The sequence below is a fragment of the Equus quagga genome, chromosome 12 (genome assembly GCF_021613505.1).
Source record: "Equus quagga isolate Etosha38 chromosome 12, UCLA_HA_Equagga_1.0, whole genome shotgun sequence".
Taxonomy (NCBI): domain Eukaryota; kingdom Metazoa; phylum Chordata; class Mammalia; order Perissodactyla; family Equidae; genus Equus; species Equus quagga.
In genome coordinates, this window is record NC_060278.1 from 63,613,415 (window position 1) to 63,634,095 (window position 20,681).

Consider the following 20,681-nt stretch of genomic DNA (forward strand, 5'->3'; position numbering starts at 1 on the left):
TGGCTGAGGTTACTGTGTGAAAATTGTTGCAATAAAATGGCTTCAGTAATTGATTGCCAAAAATTGATTGCCAAAAATACTATGAAAACAATTGCATGTAAATATTGGTTGTATTTATTTGCAAACTTAATTAGAAGCGCATGCAAGTCTTGAATAAAATTCTTTTGAGTTTAGTTAATTATAAAGCCACAGGAATTTAACTGAGGACTCAGAAGATACGCTAATCACCTGTTCATCTCCACTGACCTCGGCATAGTGCAGTTATTCAAAGACACGGATATAAAGTGCATGGACATAATGAGAGGGAGGGGAGGAAAAAAGCCCAACAAGTGACAAAGGAATGATGGAGACTTTCAGGAATTTCTCTTGCATTTTCAATTTGGTAACTATCTCAAATTTTTTATGGCTGGTGGATAATATATATTGGAGCCGATTTTCCAAAAATTCATAAGAAAGCTGAAAATCCTCTGCTGGCCAACTTGGCCATTTAGGAGCTTGGGAACATCTTTGCACAGGAGAGGCCTGACTTCTTCCCATCATCTCCAAACAACGGCAAATTTCACTTCTAAGTATTTCTTCACTTCTAAGCTGTTCTGATTCTCTCTCACCATCTCTTACAGGAGGCCCCCAAGGGGATCTGTGCAGCCAGTTTGGTCCTAGCCCCACGCCCCGTCTCCTCTCACCTCCATATCCCCTACACCGTTGTCCCACTCTGCAGTCAAAGCAGCTTCCAAAACTGCAGGTCTGAGCACGGCCTCCTGCCTGAAACCCCTCAGTGGTTCTCCACGCCCACAACAACAGCATAGCCACACCCCGAAGCTGAGGAAGGCTGAAGCCGTGGATGGGCCTGGGCTCTCCAGTCTCAGGTCCCTTCCCTCTGTAGGGCTCCTTCTTGACCGTATTACTAGTCCTTCCTGTCTTGTAGACATCTGGGTTTGTGACTTCACCTAAAATCCAATCTCCCGTAGATGGCTGGTGTGGTCCTCAGTGATGGGACCCCACTTCCTCTTGGTCTTGTCTCCCCAGTCTCACCATGATCCATAGGGCTCAGCAATTCTAACCAGTTATTGTTCCCTGGAGATCTAGGTTGGATGCCTCTGTGCTTTATCTGCTCACGACGCCCCCTTGGACTGGAATTGTCCCACCACCTCCCCATGAGCCTTCTTACTCAACAGTCTGTTTCTCCCCCTCAAGATGCAATGCAGGGAATGCCCCTTTGCATCGACTCCTGATCCCCCACACTGAGCTCAACGCCCCATGCCCTCCTTCGGATGTTCTCAGAGCAGACTGGGTATTCTATCATCATAACTCCTATGTTATGCTGAAATCTCAATTTTGCGTAAGTGCTTCCTAAAACTTCATGCAGGTCAGCAGCATTTTTACTTTTGCTTTCAGCAAAAACAGACTTTCGAATACAGTGGACACTTAGACAGAGGCTTTTGAACGGAAGCTAAAGAACTCGCCCAACTTTCTCAAAACCTAGCACAGCCAGAGCTCACACTTTCTCTCCCCTTAATAGGTGTCATCAGAGGGCTTGAAGGTCTCCTTGGATGGCCTCTCCCACTCCGGCAACTTCTCTTGACTCCCAGTCAGTTGGTTTTCATGGGTTCCATTCATAGCAATTGCTACAACATCACATTTTATTTTTCCATTTCTGAATTTCCCTTCTGACTAAAACTCTCTCTCCCCAGCAGCGTCTGTTTTCATTGTACCTCCAGTCCTGATGCTTCTGGTCTCCTTGGCCCATCAATTCATTATGATTTCACTGGCTTTCTCCCCAGTCTTGGGCCCCACGGGTGTGGATCTGGTTCTACTCCAAACCTCCTCCCTCTCGCTTTCTTCTGCCTCCTCCATCTTGCAGGCAGGAAGCCCAGTTTGCTCTGCTGGGAGCCTCACCTGCTGAACTCTAGCCACAAGTCGCTGGAGAAAGTCATGGAGACCTGGGCCTGACCAAGTCTTCACACAGACCCCCACTGCAGCTTGGCAGTTTCTTCAACAGTCTCTTCCAGAATGGGCACTTCTCCAAGTCATCGCTCTGAGTGTCTCCGAACTCCTCATGTCCCCAGCCTCCCCTGGCTCCAGCGACCCTCGGCCAACGACAGCCCTTCATTTCTTCTTCCATCCAGAGCACTCGCCACCCTTCTCTTCTCTCTCAGACAAGCAGTATGCTGACTTTATGAAAGGCCAGAACTTCTGCGGACATGCTTCCACACACATCTTCTGCTTCCCCAGGATGGCTCCCTAGCCCTGATCCTGCATTCTCTGTCCTGAACGTTTCCCCTCTGCCTACAAAATGTTCTAGCCTCCCTTAGTTGAAAACAAACTTCCTCTCCCTTTCACCACATGTTTCCTCCTGAAGGTCCTTCCTCTCTAAACTGACTGAAAATATGGACGTTCTTTCCCTGCCACTCACATCCTGGAGGAACACCCATTACCCTCACGGCAACTGAATTACTTCCTTAAGCTTGGGCACTGGCCTCCCAAGTTTGACAAACATACAGCTTTTGTTCAGACCCGTGCAGTGTCGCTTGCCCTCCCACTGGGGGCTGCATCAAAGAAGGGATTAGCTGCCCAAGCGGCAGCTGCTGTGCCATGTTCGTGTTATAGTGTGTCCAACTGCGCGTTTCTAAGCATGTAATCCAAATATCCTCACCTGCCCTCCAGTCTACTGAAGAAGTGATTTCTGTAATAATTCAACTCATCCTCCCTTTAGGTGATCAATTACTATTTCTTCCAGCAGGTTTTAGCTAGCCAATGATACCTTAGTAGAAACTTTGGAATGCCAAATTGAGGAAACCATATGTGGCAGCAAAAACACTTCCCACAGTGTTCCGACACACACATTTCCAGCCTCCTGTGTCCTAGAACCATGTGCCCCTCTCTCACCTTGCTCACTGGCCAATGACCTCTCTCTCCTGTGGGTGGGGTGTTAGCAGGGATCCCCAACTGACCTGCTAGTGCTGGCCACCATTAAATCCATCTGTAGCCCCATCCTTGGGTTATCTCTGACCAGAATCCCTGCTGAAGCCCCCACTGGGTCTTGGTCATCTAGTCTTTCTCCACTCTTTCCATCTGCCACAAATATTCAAGAGTTAAGGGGCACCAAGAATGCTGCAGTTTCTTTGCATTTTCACACTCAAGTTTCATTCCCTAACTCTTGCCAGGTGCTCAAGGGTCCCCACCAAATCCTTCCACCTCATTCCCAAAGGCCTATGACAAGTACATCCTCTGACCTCCAGCTCCTGGAATTCCTCTTCTTCCTCCACGTCATAGGAGAGGGTGTGGATTTTGATGTCATCGGCAGAGAGGTCGATGAACTTCCCTTCGGGGTACTCCAGGCTCTCTTTGGTAGGTGACCGGTCCTCGATGAAGGTGGTCTCACAGCAGTCGGCAGCCACGCCATCCCCCCAGGAGCGCAGCACGCCCTCCGAGTAGAGGATGATGTTGGGCCGGTAGCGGGACTCTACCGACTGCTGCAGAGTGTTGGGGTCCAGCAGCTGCTGGACTGGCTCATTCCTGCTGCCGTCCAGGGTGGCCGGTGCTGCACTGCCCCCCACCCGGCAGCTCTGGTACTGGGGTGCTGGGTAAACAGACACCAGGCCGTCTCTGCTCTCGGCCATGAAGTTTCTGGTGTTAATTAAGCCATTCCTTTTGCTGGCATCGCTGATTTTACTGTGCACCAGCATGCTCTTCTGTTCAATCAAGCCATCCATAGTGCTTTCCCTGCCCGACCGGGCGTCAGGCTGGTGGGCTGGACTCCAGGGTCACACTTGCCTCAGGGGACCCATATCTCCTGGAGGAGGAAGAAACAGAGATGAGACATGGAAATCATACCTGAAAAAGAGCTAATCACTCAGCCCCTTCTCTCAGAGGCACTAGTCAGCTGATATGCACAGTAGCTGGGAGAGTCAGACGATATTCCAGTCCTGCCTATGCCCGCAATTTATAAAAGGCTCTATCAGGGCAGCCAGCCAGCGCAAGCCAGAAATGGATTACTTGAATCTCTGTAAAGGCTCTGCTTCTAAATGAAGGAGACTCTGCAGGAACTGGAACCCCTGCAGCTCTAGAGAAACCTAGGATTGCCAGCAGACATCCAGAAACCCACAGGTAAATCCATTCCATTAGCATCAGACCAGCCCACAGGGAAGATAAGGCCATAAACCTGCAATGCGGAAGATCCATGGATACTCATGAGTAGAAAACATACACTCAAGGAAGAAAGGGTCTAAAATAATGTCCCACACAGATTTAAAAGATAAATGACAGGAAGACCCACACCATTAGTACTGTATATGGACAAAATTCCCCAACTGAGGCAACACTCACATGTACATTCTAGCACATTCTAAAGTACCTATTAGAACTATCTCAACACTCACGCATGTCTACTGGCCTTCCAGCACAGTCCCAGAAGTCGGACTAGAAACTTCCTGCCTTAATGGGGCTCTACTTGGAGAAACATCCTCAAATTTGGGATGCAGTTAAGGAGTCCTCTAAATTGTTTCTCCCTGGATCATGTTCCTTTTCAGGGTTTCAAATGTTAAAAAAAAAAAGAAAAGAAGATAACCAAGCTTATGATTTTTGGAGATAAAGAATGAATTTCCTCTTTGCAAGTTAATAATTATTATGTAAGGAAACCTCATCTTGGGGACTTCAGGTGCTCTGGCTTTCTCTGAGGTTTAAGAATTTTCTTATATTGTAATGGCTTTATTTGGTGGTAGTTGCAGGAATCTAAAATTCCAGACTTACCAGAGGAGGAGAGATAGAGAGGACACCTTTGTGACTCATTGGAAAATAACAGTTTTAACAGAGTTGACAAATGACTACTCAAACTACAGTATGTAAATGCACTGAGAGATGGCGGGTATTATCAACGTACTCTGTGTCAGATTTAAGAGAGGTCCAAAAACACACTGCTACTCTGCTTACGTGGCACGAAGAAGTATTCCACTCTGGAGGCACATTCACAATCTGCAATTTAAAACCATTAATTAAACTATTTGAACAAGATCTTTTGAGCACCGGCAACATGCAAGGCACATGTGTTCGGGCATCATATCTGTGCTCGACCATCTTCCAGGCTGGTACAACACGCTTGTTGAGGTATTTCTGGTCCAACTACTCAACTTCTCTAATCTTCCTCCTTCCACAGAGACGGCACTGGGGTGATCCCACAATTGGGCCCCTCATGTGGTTTGTGATCTCTGGATGTACGACCAAGACTAGAACAACCTTCTTGATATTCAGTTTGGTTTCTCAGTCTTAGCTCTTCTACCTAGATCCATTGTAGGTATCTTATAAAAGACATTTGGTTGCGTTTGTCCAAATTCCACCTCTCCAATGGAATCACTTGCTCTCTCCTAGCCAGAGAAACCTCTTCCTTTTCTGGTGTATTCTCAGAAGCTGTATAGTTCCTGTTGCCTCCTTCTCTGCCAGCTTGACAGCTACTAACGCAAACACCCTCTCCCAGCCCCTGCCCCTGCCCCTGTCCAGGAGTTCCCTGAGACCAAAGAGCCAGGGTTACCCTTTCCCTTGCTAGCACCTGGTATGCAGCAGGTACTCAACGAACATGTGTTGAAACAAACAGTCTCAAGTGTTACGTGATTAGAATTATCCCTACTGAGTGACCTCCTTGAGCTGCACAGCCCCAGACGTGAATTTGATGTTATGGCATCTTGAGGAAGACCAGTGTAGGTCTCTTAGATGCTTTCTAGAGTTTGCCACCCAAAGTCCCAGCTGAGAACTGGGAGTTTGTTAGGAAGGCAGCCGCTTGAGCGCCACCTGGAACTACTGACTCAGACTCTGCATTTGCACGTGATCACAGTGACTGTTGTGCACCTTAGAGTTGAAGGACACTGTTCTATATTGTATACTGCACGTTTTGGCCTGTGGTACAAGTTGGCTCGATTTTACAACTGATTAATTACTATCTTTTGTTAAGTATTCAAGTAAATATATCAAACAATTTGCACTCTTTTCTTTTCTTTTTTTTTTCAGGAAGACTAGCCCTGAGCTAACTACTGCCAGTCCTCCTCTTTTTGCTGAGGAAGCCTGGCCCTGAGCTAACATCCGTGCCCATCTTCCTCTACTTTGTATGTGGGACGCCTACCACAGCATGGCGTGCCAAGCAGTGCCATGTCTGCACCCGGGATCCGAACCGGCGAACCCCAGGCTGCTGAGAAGCAGAATGTGCAAACTTAACCGCTGTGCCACCGGGCTGGCTCCAACAATTTGCATTCTTAAAGACCTTTTTTTCTTCTTGAAGTGAACTTTTCCTACTTTGAGTGTCATAGATTATGATTACATCTGAGTGAAAGGGGCTGAAATTAGTGGAATTTTATTTTTGTCACTGCATTGTCCTTCAATATTTCTTTTAACACAGACAGGCTTGTCATATATATTGTCTTTAACTTCACAAGTCCCATTAGCTCATTTCCTTTGTGTTCTCTTCTACCCACTCCTGCTGACAGCCTTTGCTCAAGCCTGAGTTTAGCAGCTTAGAGAGAACACGGGGAAAGAACGCCTCCAGGGCTGCTACCAGCTCAGCAATCCCGCAGTCTCCTCGCCAGGGCTGTCTGGAGTCTTACCCAGGCACTGTGCTCTTCCTCCAAGGCTCTCCATAACAGGTACCTAATTATATAACTGGCTACATTATATAACAAATCATACTTTGCTTATTCTGTATCTTTTCCTCAGTCCACCACACTCAGAACCAGTGGCTGCAAAGAGGAAAGCTTCTCACTTGATCCTTTATTTCTGCTTGAATGGCCTCTGCTATGTCTAGGATGCTGCCTTCTGTTGACAAACTCTTTCTGGGCTGCAAACTCAGCTGGGCTCCCAATTTCAACCTGTGGTGAAATTGGCCTTGAAATCTGTTTTTGTTAGTCTTTAGGGGCAGCTGGTTGAGGTACAATGCTGGCCCTAGGCTACACCTGCTGCCTTCCTGAGCTGGCAGTGGGGGCAGTGAAGAAGGGCTCCTTGTCCCTGAGTGTGACCCCCTCACTCCTCCTGCCATGGGTCTCGCTCTCTGTACTACTGCTGGAAGAACCCTCCTGCCCACAAGTGTGGGTAAATATCAGGTGGATAAGAAAATTGATAGGGACTGTACAAGAAAAAGACAGAAGTAGGTGAGAAACACCTGCACCAATATTCTATTGCGGAGGAACACATTTCTCTTTACTTTGAGACTGCCGTGATACAAAGAGCACTACAATAAGAATCAAGACGCCAGGGACGCAGCCTCAGATTTGCTACTAAATGTCTGTATGATCTTGGGCTAGTTCCTTCTGAAAGTGGAATTATTGATAAAGCAGTTGAGCAAGAGAAGCTGAAAGGTCCCTTTCAGCTCTATGATTCGTACCTCTTGGCCCTCAAGTCTTGGAGTTTTATGGGATGAGGTATTTCCACAAGGTGAGAAAAATCTCACATTGATCACAATAGGCTAGGTTTCAGTTCAATAAAATATGTCTTTATCAGGGCCAGCTCAGTGGCATAGTGGGTAAGTTTGCATGCTCCTCATTGATAGCCCACAGTTTGTGGGTTAGGATCCCAGGCACAGAACTATGCACCATTCATCAAGCCATGCTGTGGTGGTGACCCAGCATGATACAAAATAGAGGAAGATTGGCACAGATGTTAGCTCAGGCGACAGATGTTAACTCAGGGCCAATCTTCCTCACTAAAAAAAAAATATATATATGTATGTATGTTTATATATATGTATTTATCAATTGCTTATTATTTCAAGGCACTGTGTATATATGTATGTATGTTTATATATATGTATTTATCAATTGCTTATTATTTCAAGGAACTGTGTTAGGTGCTGCTAGAGATAGAAAGATGAGTTCCTAACATTAAAAGTTGATGGGCCAGCCTGGAGGTGCAGCAGTTAAGTTTGCACGTTTTGCTTTGGCGGCCCGGGGTTCGCTGGTTCAGATCCGGGGTGCAGACACGGCACCACTTGGCAAGCCATGCTGTGGTAGGCATCCCACATATAAAGTGGAGGAAGATAGGCATGGATGTTAGCTCAGAGCCAGTCTTCCTCAGCAAAAAAGAGGAGGACTGGCAGCAGATGTTAGCTCAGGGCTAATCTTCCTAAAAAAAAAAAAAGTTGAATCAATGAAAAAGAAAGCAATGACAAAAACCACTGCAATAGTAGTTAGGCTGAACATACCAGAAAGCCATGCCAACATGAAACTGAAGTCTAATATTTTAAAATGAGCTAAAAGGAATTGCAAAAATAATAGAAATTGTGAGAGAACAACATAAATCAGAATTGGGGGAAAAATCAGAAGCAATGTAATTTGAGAACAGAAAGAGATGTGAACAGAACTCAGGAAAGAATTAGAAATGCAAGCAAAAATAATTTCAGAAATCAAGGCTAAACCAGAAGGGACACAGGAGTGAATAAATGCAGTGGATCTTACCTTAAAAGAAACAGAACGTGGAAAATAGAAAAATGTTTTAAATAAAAAAAAAAACCATGACTACTTCAATTTATACGAAATTTTTCTAGAGTAGACAAAAGTGTTGTATTACGGAAACAACCAAAACACTGTTGGAGGGGCTGGCCTGGTCGCATAGTGGTTAAGTTCACATGCCCCACTTCCGCGGCCCAGGGCTCACTGGTTCGGATCCTGGGTGTGGACCTACACACTGCTTGTCAAGCCATGCTGAGGCGGCATCCCACAGAGAAGAACTAGAAGTACGTACAACTAGGATATACAACTATGTACCGGGGCTTTGGGGAGAAGAAAAAAAAAAAGAGGAAGATTGGCAACACATGTTAACTCAAGGCCAATCTTCCTCACCAAAAAACCATACCCTAAAACAAAAACCAAAAAACACTGTTTGACTCAGGGTGGGGAGGACTCTTTTGTGGAAAGGGCACGAGGGAATCTTCTGAGGTGATGCAAACGCTCCGTATCTTGGGAAAGCAGAGGTTATGTAGATGTATGCGTTTGCCAAAACTAATCAAACTGTAGCACTGAAGACGTGCATTTCATTGTGTGCATTTAAAGCGCTAAAAATATTTTGAAAGAAAGTCATAAATATATAATAAAGGCAAAGAAAGTACAATGTGCATATAAAAGGAGACTGGAGAAGAGAATAAACAATGGATAACAGCAAATACTAAAACTATGATTGAAGAAAACTCCTGAAACACATGTTGAAAGGTGACAATAAGCATCTGGGAAAACAGACCCATTATGACCGGCCCCAATATAAATTGTAGCAAATCTACTAAACCTTAAAGAAAAAGAAACAAACATAAAAACACCTTTGGCTATTCAGGGAAAAAACCTGAGTCACTAAAAAGGGTAAGAAACTCAGATTGTCATCAGACTTGTGAGCAAAAATGCTTTATAACAGAAGCCAATGCAGAGAAGACTGAACATACTCAAGGCAACCAAACGTCAAAGATTTTACATGTAGTCAAATTGACCTTCAAGTTTAAGGCTGAAGGTAAGGTGACATGAAAGCACTGGAGGCATTTGTTCACATGAGATCTTCCTGGGGAAGCTAACTGAATATAAGCTATGACGAAAATTAGCAGAGAGATGTTATGTAAGGGCTGGTAGCTGTCAATGGCTACTAGCATGACAAAAATAAAGACAACGGACATTACATGCCTTCTGTGGAAATGCATGCCATCACCTATGAAGTCTTCTTGCCAACAAAACACAACAAAAAACAATCTTATTTTAATAAATCTCTATATCTAACTACCAATTATAAGAAATTCAGAGGACAGAAGAACATGCCCGATGACATCATGGGTGTATGCAATCAGCGAAATCCAGAATGTGGTAAACTCTACAGGGAAAATAACCCAGAAATTGTAAGGATTAAGAAACAGAGAGAGAGATAGAGATAGAGAAAGATTCTATAGATTAAAAAGACAGAAGACATAGCAACTAATTATATATATTAATCTTATTTGGATCTAATTCAAGCAAATAAATTGAGATTTTTTTATATGCATATGTGTATGTACATGTATATAGACACACATACACATGTGTACACACATATGTACCCATAAATGTCTGATTTATACATATATGCATATGGGTTTGCATATTAAGACCTTGGAGAAGTGAGAGCACTGGCTGGATAGTTGATACTATGGAGTTCCCGTAATTTATTTAGGTATTGTTAATGTTTTGAAAGTACACGATGAGGATTAAAAAAGAGATAGCTACTTTTAGAGACTCACACTAAAGTATTTACAGATGAAATAAATGATATAATGTCTGGGATTTGTTAAAACCTCATCCGGATAGGGAGGAGCAGTGGGTAGGGCACAGAGAAAACAAGCCTGGCCATGGGTTGGTAATCAATGAACTTGGTCGATGGGTCCCGACCAATTCTCTCTACTTTCATGTATGTTTGAAATTTTCTATAACAAAGAGTTTTTTTAAAAATCAACAGGCGAGGATGTGTAAGAAAGATGTTTCAGGCAGAGGGAACAGCATGAAACAAAGGCGAAGAGAAGGGACATGTACAGGTAGATTTTGGTGAAATTCTAACAGAAAGGGGTGCAACCGAAGGAGGGGAGGGGCCTTATTTGGAAGGTCTTGAATGCCAACGCACAGATAAAACATTCACTTTGATCAAGAATGGGAACAGGTGAAGAAAGGCTTTGTGTGGAGTGTGCTCAACACAGAGGCAGCCCAGGTAGATGGATTTGTGCATGGTGTGGGGAATGGGCCCAGAGGAAGCATAGGAGACACGGGCCATCTGGCTTTGATGCCCCGGGCAGTGAATGAAGCTGGCTTCCGGGCAGTGAGAAGGGCCTGAGGCCCTGTGGGAACCCACAGGGTGGCAGGAACCAAGGGAGCACTGATTCCAGATTCCTGTGCTTTGTGTATCTCATCTCTTTGACAAGTGGATTGTAAGGAGGCACTGTGAGCAGCCATGGCAGTGGGGAGGATTCCACAACCAGCAGCTCCTGTGCTGCCGTCACTCCAGACAACAGAGCCCTTCCCGAGGGACACAGGTCCTGGAGACCCTGCTGGAAACGCGGGCTTCACACAGCGAATTCTTCCCTTCTAACTGATGGGGTCCTGTGTGGGGCAGGGGTAGCAGGAGGTGCCGAACGCAGGCACACTGTGTGTCCGTCTCACTCGCTCCTCTCAAGTACAAGCATTCTTCCAGGCTGTGTGTGGTTTGCCACTTTCCAGAAGACTGTGTTCAGCTAGCATCACCTGGGTGAGGATGTTTGTGAATGACACACTGGGCTTCTAACACTGAAGTGGCTGTGTGGCCTGTGGCTGTCTCCCAAAAGCCCAGGGAGAACTCCTGGCCAGGTGCTTGGAGCTCACTGCACAGCCCCCAGGACCTGGCCCCTGGGATTAGTAAGGGCACCGGCGGCCTTGCTCGCCTGGGGGTCTCTGAGTACCACACGCTGAGTGGTAACTACAGCTTGTTCACAGAGAGCCTGGGCTCCCCCATCTGGAGGCAGAGCGCGGCTCATCTAGGAGGAGTCTAGAAACAAGAGCTGGCACCAAACCCTATTACTACTCGGGTCAGAGATGAGAAATTACCTGAAATCGTTTCTGAATAATTTGTAGAAAAATAGTTATGAACAGCCTCCAAGACAGAGGAGCCATCCAGGAAGAGAAAACAGGCAAAACAGGAAATAATGGAGGCAGGAGAATTGAGAGCAGGGCTGAGGGTAGCATTTTTGGGTCCCCCGCCCATTTTTTTGGTTGATTTTTTGGTTGGTTTGGGATTTGATTCTTGGTGCTTCTGTTGCCATTAAATCTAGTCTGAAAATCACTCTCGCATCACTTGTTCCTTCAATTTCCAAGTTCAAAGCCAATCTTAACTCTTTTTTCCACCACCTCCACACCACCCAGTCACCAATTTTGTTGCTTTCCCTCAGAGATGCCCCTCAGATTCAGGCCACCCAGAAAGGGTCTGACACCTGCCCGCAGTGGCCCAGGGCACACTGCCACCAGCCTGGAGGGGTAGCTGCTGGCTCCTGACTCCTGCTGCCAGTCCCCATGCTGGAATGCCTTTCCACATTGCCACTTCTAACTTTTCAAAAGACACTGAAAGCAGAGATGTTTATGAATAATTTCCCAAATTTATTCATGGTGGTTCATTTTCGTACAAAAATTATGGACAGTACTCTTTGAGTCCACAAACTTTCTTGTTTGCCAAATCCCTCCCCAGGCCCACGAGTGCGGGGGCTGCACTTCTGATTATGTCTCTCCTGAAAGGCTCAGGTGGGCCCACCATCCACACTCCAGGCCTCAGCTTGGGCTACAAGGCCTGGGTCTGCTCCTGATGCCCCATTCCAGCCTCACCTTCCATCACACTGGACCCCACACCAGACTCGGGACGCCCAACTTCTCACTTTTGCAGAGACAAATGTCTGCTGGAACTGGCCTCTTTGTGTGCTGAGACCACCTGAGTCTGTCGCACTCTCCTGCCTTTGTCCTCTCCCCTCAGCTGCCCACTAACTCCACAGAGGCTTTGCTCAGGTATCACCCCCATCGTGGAGCAGCGTCCAGGTCAGGCCTCTGTGACAACACTTGCCATGCTCCCTGTGATTCACCTTGGACAGGGCTTGGCCTCAACTGGTCTGCGAGCTCCTCCAGGTCAGAGACCCACTCAACCACCCGTGCAAGTCTGATGACAAGTCCTAGATTATTCATTGGGTCCACAAGTGCGTGATGAATAACTAATGATGTTTTGCCAATATAGGCCACAACTGGGCCCAGAAATACATGCGACAAGAACTTCACTGATGAAAACAAAACATTCTTCTTTATCAATCAAGAGAAACCACTCGTTTAGTCACCAACCCAGAAAGATGGGTAATTTAAAAGCTCACCTATCTTAGAATGTTACTGGCTTTTCTTGATTTACAAATAAACTTTTCACTTATGAAGAAACTATTCCAGACAGAAATTCCAAATTGTATAGGAGAAAAGCACATTTCTACACCCTTGATGATGAGGGTTAGACTTTCCTCAAACAATTTCCTAGAACTTCCTTTGGACAAAGAGGAAGTCCTATTCTCACCTAGGACGTGTTTGCACATAAGCCATCAGTGAATTTCAGCAGACTCCTATGCTCCTGCCTAAAAGCAGGTAATGATTCCCATCTCATCCTTGTTTTAATTAAAGGTAACAGCCTATTTTAATTAACGAGAATAATATCTAAAGAGAATAGGAGCAGCTTTTCCTATGAGTCTGGATGTGGGAGCCTTTCTCAACCTGGGCCAGCAAACACCCCCACCCCCAAGGGACAATCATCTCTCATACAAGCGCAAAAACTGCCCTTCAGTTGGAAAGTCAGGCTCTGGGGGGACAAAAGCCAGCTCTCCAGAGTGGACCATGGCCTAAGCAAAGGTGTCCTCAACCCCCAATGCAATGTCACCTATAAAACTTTCAAAACCAGGAATTCGAACTCTCTCCCCAAAACCAGAGAAGGAAGGAAGTCTGCATGTATCCAGCTCCTAGCACACAGCAGGCACGGCACGTATGGGGCACTTCCATGCATCCACCTGACATGCATTTAGTGGGCACGATTGTGAATGGGAAGTGTGCTGAGCATGGTGGCGGAGTTGAGGGACCAGAAGGCCATCTGGTCAGGATGCTGCTCACAGCCCAGGAGAAAGGCCATCTTTGCACACATACTAAATTATGCCCAGAGCTCTAGACAAGGAGAGGCCCACCTTGTGAGATTAGATGATAACTGGGCACAATAACCCAGCCTGGGGCTTTAGAAAGAGCTTCCCGTGGAGACGCCACTAAAGGTAAGACTTGAAGGGTGGGGAGGAGTAGGGGTCAAAACCAAAAGGCAAGGTGTTCCAGACTGAGGGAACAGCATGTCAAATGCTTTATTTGGAGCTCTAAGGCATGGAACAAGCAGGACAGAGGCCAGTGGAGCTGGATGTAGCACAGGGTTGGGAGAGATGGGAGGGTGAGAATGGTGACAGGAGCACTGAAGCCTGTCCTGACAACCTTAGGAGTCTAGCAACGAGCGGGATGGAGAGGAGAGGCCCTTAGATGTGCCTCTGAGAAGGCTGGAAGCAGGAATCCAGGCGAAGGTGCTGGTGGCTGGACCACAGGAAGAGGTGTGGATGGAAAGATGTGTGCAGTCCAGAAGGCGTGTAGGAGGCAAGAATCAACAGGTCTGGGTGCTTTCTTGAATATGCATAATGGGATAGAAGTAGAGGAAGTGAAGATAAGGCACCCCTTCTTCTGGCCCAGGCCCTGGGTGGACTGAGGTGCTATTTATCAAGGTAGGGAACAATGGGTGAGAGATGGGTTTAGGAAAGTTGGGGGATGATGATGAATTCACATATATCAGGTGAGTTGAACCCATGGGTGACGCACTCCGTGCCCTGGCTCCCAGCATTCCAGGGACTGCTGGTGCCATCTTGGCTCACACAGGCCAGGTCAGAGGGCTTAAGGCCTCTGCTGCAGCTTCGGCCATGACAGATGGGGAGTTGATGGATAAATGCCCAGCATCTTTGTCCCTTGGGTGGGACAGTCTGAGGTGGGTGTCATGCACACTCTCCCACAGGCCCAGGAGGCCTGAGCGCCAGGTGTCCAGAGGTTACCTTGCTGCATAATGCATCCTTTGTCTGCCTCTTCCTTTCCTGTCTCACTTCCCTGCTCCTCTACTGGTGCTCCTAGATTCTCATCTTGGGGCCTCCTTCTTGGAGAAGGAAGCCAGGGCATCAGACTCTTGTCCAACAAGCCTGTGAGGCACCACCACCACTTCTGGATAGAGAAGAGAACCAAGCCAGCCACCTGCACATCTGTGAGCACACAAATCTATGACATTATCGAATGACTGCAACTTGTTTCTCTTGTCAGAACTTGGAGAAGAGGGCACATGTTTGCCTTCACACACCCAAACAGAAGCCACCATAAAGAGATGGAAGGCCTCCTAGGCCAGAGAGATCGAAGGGTCTCGTGCTGGCTTGGGTGAACACATTTTAAATCAAAAATCAAAAACAGGCCCACGAGACAGTTAATTCTCTCTGAAAATTCATAAGCTGCCTTATTACAGGGAGAGGGTATATAGGGTCACACAGGCTTTATGTCCTCAGTCCCCCAGAGCATAATTCCTCACTGCTAATCAATAAATCGGCAATCTGATTCTGTAGAGCAGTCTCAGGCGGTGGGATGATTTAAGCCTGCCCTCTAAAACATGGATTCTCACCAGTTGAGAAAGAATTAGGTTTTCTGGCCTCTAGGGCACAGGATAAGACCCTGACTCACCAACTCTTCACCAAGAAAACGAATGCCCCCAGCAACCTCAGGGATTCAGCCTGGCGTCATGTCTCTGCTGGTGTCTTTCAAATTCCACAAGGTCCTAAATCATAACAGCAGATAACCTAAATGCAAGCAGAAAAAATCCTCCAACAAGGAAGTAGAAATGGTGGGATTTGACCCCAGGTATCTCTGACTCCAAGGTTTACAGTCTCCTCACTCAAGTTGGAGGAACACAAAAGCTGGGGAAGCACGTCCACCTGCGGGCCCGCACCACCAGCTCTCAGGTCTGAAGGCAGGTGGCATGTCAGGAAGATCCTGATTCTGCTGCTCTCTTTTGCTTTAATCAGTAAGTTCATTCATGTTTTAAAATAATCGCATTATTGAGATATAATTTACATACCATAAAACCCACTTAACGTGTAAGTGTACAATTTTGTGGTTGTAGTATATTCACTGAGTTGTGCAATCTCCACCACTACATAATTCCAGAATAGGTCCATCACTTCATACCCATTAGCAACCACTCCCCATCCACCCTTCCCCAGCTCCCGGCAACCACTAATCTACTTTCTGTCTCTATACATGTTATTCTGGCCATTTCATATAAATAGAATCATACAACATGTGGTCTTTGTGACTGGCTTCTTTCACTCATCCATGTTATGGTATGTCTTAGCACTTCATTCCTTTTAATGGCTGAATAATAAGCCATTACATGGATAGGCTGCATTTTTTTTATTGCTTTTATTGGAGGAGTGGTTGTTATCTTTGATCTCCTATGTAACACTAGACCAATAATCGTGATTGCATTTCTCTAGCTGAGTGGTTGATAAAATAGTGCATTATTTTTCTGGAAAACACATAGTGAAAACGAAATTGTCTTAAAAACAAACAAAGCAAAACAAACCCTCAGTCTGCACCGTGGAGTGAGGGAAAGGCATTTCACGTACGGCCTGGAACATAGTGACAGACATCATCCATGTTCACGAAGCAGAGGCGGGGTTTCTAAACATCAGCTGGACCAGAGAAACTCCACTGGCAGCCAGGTCGTGCGGCCAGCTGAAGGAAGGGGATACTGGAGGCTGAGCCTGCGTCCTTGCTGTGAAGCGGAACTCAGACGCCCAAGTGCAGCAGCTGCCCGGTAGGTCTGAGTTCCACATCAGAAATGGTAGCCCATGCTGTAGCCAAAGGCCCCGCCTTCCTCGCCAAAGATAGAAGCTGAGCACTCTTCTCTTCCGTCTGCTTCCTGCCCCAACAACACACACCCTTTTTAAAGAACCCCGGCATGCTCCCCAGCAACTGTATATGATGATCACAGCAGAATTATACATGGACCTATCCTTATAGAAACTGGGATTGTACGTTATAGGTTGCATTTTTCTGAAACTTGTCTGTAATGTTTAATAGATGCTTTGCTCTGAGGAAATAACTAGGAAAAAATCAAATGAAAGCTCTGGGGACCAGTGTTGTAAGTGTAATTATTTCCAAACAAAGGCACGAACAAAGAAGTAAAGACAAACGGAAGCACTACAGCTCTCTCACATTAGTTCCCCTTTTTACTGAGCCTGTGAACACTTCTGGATTTTAAAATCTCTGTGTCTCTCCCCCCACCCCTACTGTGACCCCTACACCCCTCCCACAGGGAGACTCAGAGACCTGCACTGCTGGGCTCAGGATCTGTTTATGGGTGGGGTGGGAGGAATTTTATAAAGTAGTATCTGATGCTGGTACCTCTATGGCTGATGAAGAACCTTATGTGCCAAAGACTTGGTGCAGGAACAGTCACATTTAACACAAAAGCAACCCTTCGAGCAGTGTCTCCAAGTAGAAACAGGATAGAGCAAACTCTACACAACTGATTAGGAGCAAGTTAGTTTAGCCAGGATGCTGGGATGTGTGACAGGCAGGAAGTGCTCCTGACACTCTAATCCCTCTGCATGCAGCTCAATTAAGCCAAGCATTAGGAGGACACCTGTGCTGGGTCTTTCCTAAGCCCCAACACTGTTCGCAGCCTCTGTGTAAACAGCATTCTTCCCTTTGCTATGCAAATAATGTGTGTCTTTCCGCCAAAGCCCAAGTGTTGAGAGAAAAGAGCTGCTTGCAAATCCTCATTAAAGCAATTAAAATTTGTCTTTAACACAAACACATAGAAAAGCCTATGATTTGGCAGTGGAGACAGTTAATGAAGCATTCAGAACAAGATCAGTTATTGTTACTTAACATTTAAATGACACATTACAACTGCAAAATGTTGTATCATCGACCTTATCATTTTTGGTGGCCTGGGACTTCCTGCTCACAAAGCCAATCCAAACTTCTGCTGGCAAGCAAGGGTTTTTCATAGAACCTCCGGGAAAGAGTCCACGGGAATTCTAAATCTGATTCACTAATGGTCAGAGATGTGCAGAAGAAGTTTTGTGATACTGGAAACGAGAAAACCTACGTATTATGGCCATTGCTGCCCATAAAAGTTGTGCCAACTTCCTTTAGCTTTGTGAGTCTCCTTCTCAGTTTTAAGGAAAATGTTGTGGGAGGAGGCTTCTTCACCAATAGCATCTCCATAATGACCTTTACCAACTCTACCATTTTTATCATCTTTACCACCATCACCATCACACCATCATCACCACCACTATCACTATCCCCACATTGCCACCACCTTCATCACCACTACCATCATCTCCATCACAACCATGACCACCACTAACTTCACCACAATCACCGCCATGACCAGCACCACCATCATCCCCACCACTAACACCTCCACTAGGAATTGGCAAACTACAGCCCATAGAACAAACTAGCCTAATACCTGCACTTGTACAGCCCACAAGCCAAGAATGATTTTGGTATTTTTAAGTGGTTAAGGAAAAGAAGTATATTCCATGACACATGAAAACTATAAGAGATTCAAATGTCTGTGTCCATAAGTACAGTTTTATTGAACCGCATCCACAGCCATTCATTCTCATACGCCCATGGCTGTTCTGCACTACAAAAGCAGTGCTAAGTAATTGTGACAGAGGCCATATGGTCTACAAAGCCTAAAATATTTATTATCTGGTTCTTAGACAAAGTTGACTGATTCATTACCACAACCTCTCCCATACCACCACCCACAATTACCACCACCACCACCATCAGCACAAGTAATTCCACTGCTACCATTGCCATCAACAGCAGTGACACCCCCACTCCCAATCCACACACCACTCTATGGTTCAGAGATGTGGAGGCTGCCCACGTGGTCAAAGAATTCAATGAGAAGACTGTGAACACGGACACAGACTCAAGCAAGAAGACCTCCTCTTCACCATTGACTGAGAGGGAGAGAAAGCCTTGAAAGTGTTCTAGTCTCTAAAACTCTTGTGGGTAATCTGTTGTTTTTGCAGGGTGCTGGGGTAACTTCATCTTAGAGAATTTCTAGCCACAAGCTTGAACTCACACACACTCTGAGATTTCACATTCTCAGTATGCCTTGAAAAACGCAGCAGAACACTTAGTTTGGAATGTTTTGGGCTGGGAATCCCCTTGCCCTGATTCTTGGCAGAAGCAAATGCAAATCCCTTCTAGAAGAATGTGTTAAACACAGGCCTCAGAAAACGTCCACAGATAATATTACACGGGGCTTGAGTTTGGGATCAAACACATGAGGAAATAAGCTACAATTAGCAAGGGTGAGCAAAAACACCACCAATTTAGATCACGATGACTGCAGATTTGACACTATCAGATAAAGGCTATTTAAAAAAGTGTTTAATACATTTAAAAAATGAAGGACTTAGAATTTTAGAATTAAAAATTGCATTTGTGAAATTAAACCCTCAATGGACAGACTGTCACTTCTGGCATTTAAGTTCACTAGAGGCTCTGAGGGGTTCTCTTACTACAAAATAAGACCCTAGATCAGAATATACTCTGAGATGTTGCTGGTTGTGAAGGAGAGTCCCCAAAGATTACCATCGCCCCATAACTAATTACCGGAGGGGCAAGAGTTGCATTGATTTAGAATGGAACATTGATGATGACAGTATGTTATGCAGCCTGGATACAGACATGAGATGAAGAAGTTGAGACTGAATCCCCATTCTCAGCTAAGATTCTTTATGGAAGTGGTCTCAAATTTAAGCATGCATTAGAATAATCCAGAGGGCTTGTTAAAACATAGGCTTTTGGCTCCACCAGCGGAGTTTCCTATTCAGCGTGGAGTGGGTTCTGAAAATTTTCATTTCAAGGAAGTTCACAGGTGATGCTGCTACTGCTGATCCAAGGAGCACACTTTGAGAGTCACTGTTCTGTAGGTTCTGACAGTGTCAAGTAAGCGATGACCTCCGGCTACAAGCAGAAATAGAACCAAACTTCTGTGGTGAAAATCCCTCAAATTTAACCACATAGTAAGATCAAGTGATGAGCTGACAATCAAACAGCACCATGCACAAAAAGCTGCATGTCACTGTGCATGAGAATCAGAAAAAAAAAGCTTTGGACAATCAAAGACTTCAGATATCGGAATAGTAAGAATATAGAATAATTATTTATATAATACTTATGGAAATATTTGTAGAAATATAAAAATAGTTGTAGAATTATAGAAATAACTTATCAAATATGTATAGAAATAAATAGGAATGTTTAAAGATAAGTAAGTAACAAGAGACTATCAAAAATAAATAGAAAAAATGAAAAGTTTACATTTAAAAAAATAAGGAAAATTTACTTGAAGGAAAAACACAACAGAAGAATTAAAATTTAAACCGCAAAATAAACACAGTTGAAGAAAAAAATGGAAACTAGAAGATAGATTTGAGAAAAACACCCGGAATGCATCATTAACAGAAAAAAAAGATAGAAAATATAAAGGGGTAAAGTATGGAGTATAGACTGAGAAGTTTCAATTACTTCTAGCAGAGAGGAGGGGGAAGAGAAAGAATAAAGAATATTGTGAAGAAGTAATACTTGAAGGGATGTCCCCTGTGAAATTTTCAGAACTGCTGAGAAACATAAATTCACTGATAAACATCAGGAATCACAACATTGACAGGCTGTGGCTAAACTGATCAACGTGAAGTTCAAAGGAGATCTTAAAAGCAGTCAGAGGAAAAGGACAGATAATATATATAGCAACAAAAATTAGAAGGGGAACAGACATCAAGCAGTAACAGAAGCCAGAAGACAATGGACTAATATCTTTAACATATTGAGAGAAATCAGCTGTCAACTTTGAACTGTATACAATAATATTATCCTTCAAGAACACAGTTAAATAAGACATTTACAGATAGACTTAAAAAAAACCAAACAAACTAAGAGACTTTAACCAAAAGGAATTCTAAAGGATGCACTTCAGGGAGAAGACAAATAATACCAGCTAATGGTTTGAAACACAAGAAAGGACTGATGAGCAGACAAGTCAACAACATGTTTGTAAATCCA

At 45.0% G+C, this 20,681-nt stretch overlaps 1 protein-coding gene across 7 annotated transcripts in view; it reads right to left on the reverse strand.

Annotated features, from left to right (window-relative positions):
- Nucleotides 1–20,681, reverse strand: part of SYNDIG1 (synapse differentiation inducing 1) — a 186,651-nt gene that overhangs the window by 108,024 nt on the left and 57,946 nt on the right. For 6 of the 7 annotated variants that reach the window (XM_046679677.1, XM_046679675.1, XM_046679680.1 and 3 more), the window contains exon 2: nt 3,234–3,793. In XM_046679677.1, coding sequence (XP_046535633.1) covers nt 3,234–3,713 — 480 coding nt within the window. In that variant the 5' untranslated portion in view covers nt 3,714–3,793. Of the gene's footprint in view, nt 1–3,233; nt 3,794–4,879; nt 4,945–20,681 lie in introns of those variants that run through there. The other variant, XM_046679676.1, reaches the window with a different exon arrangement.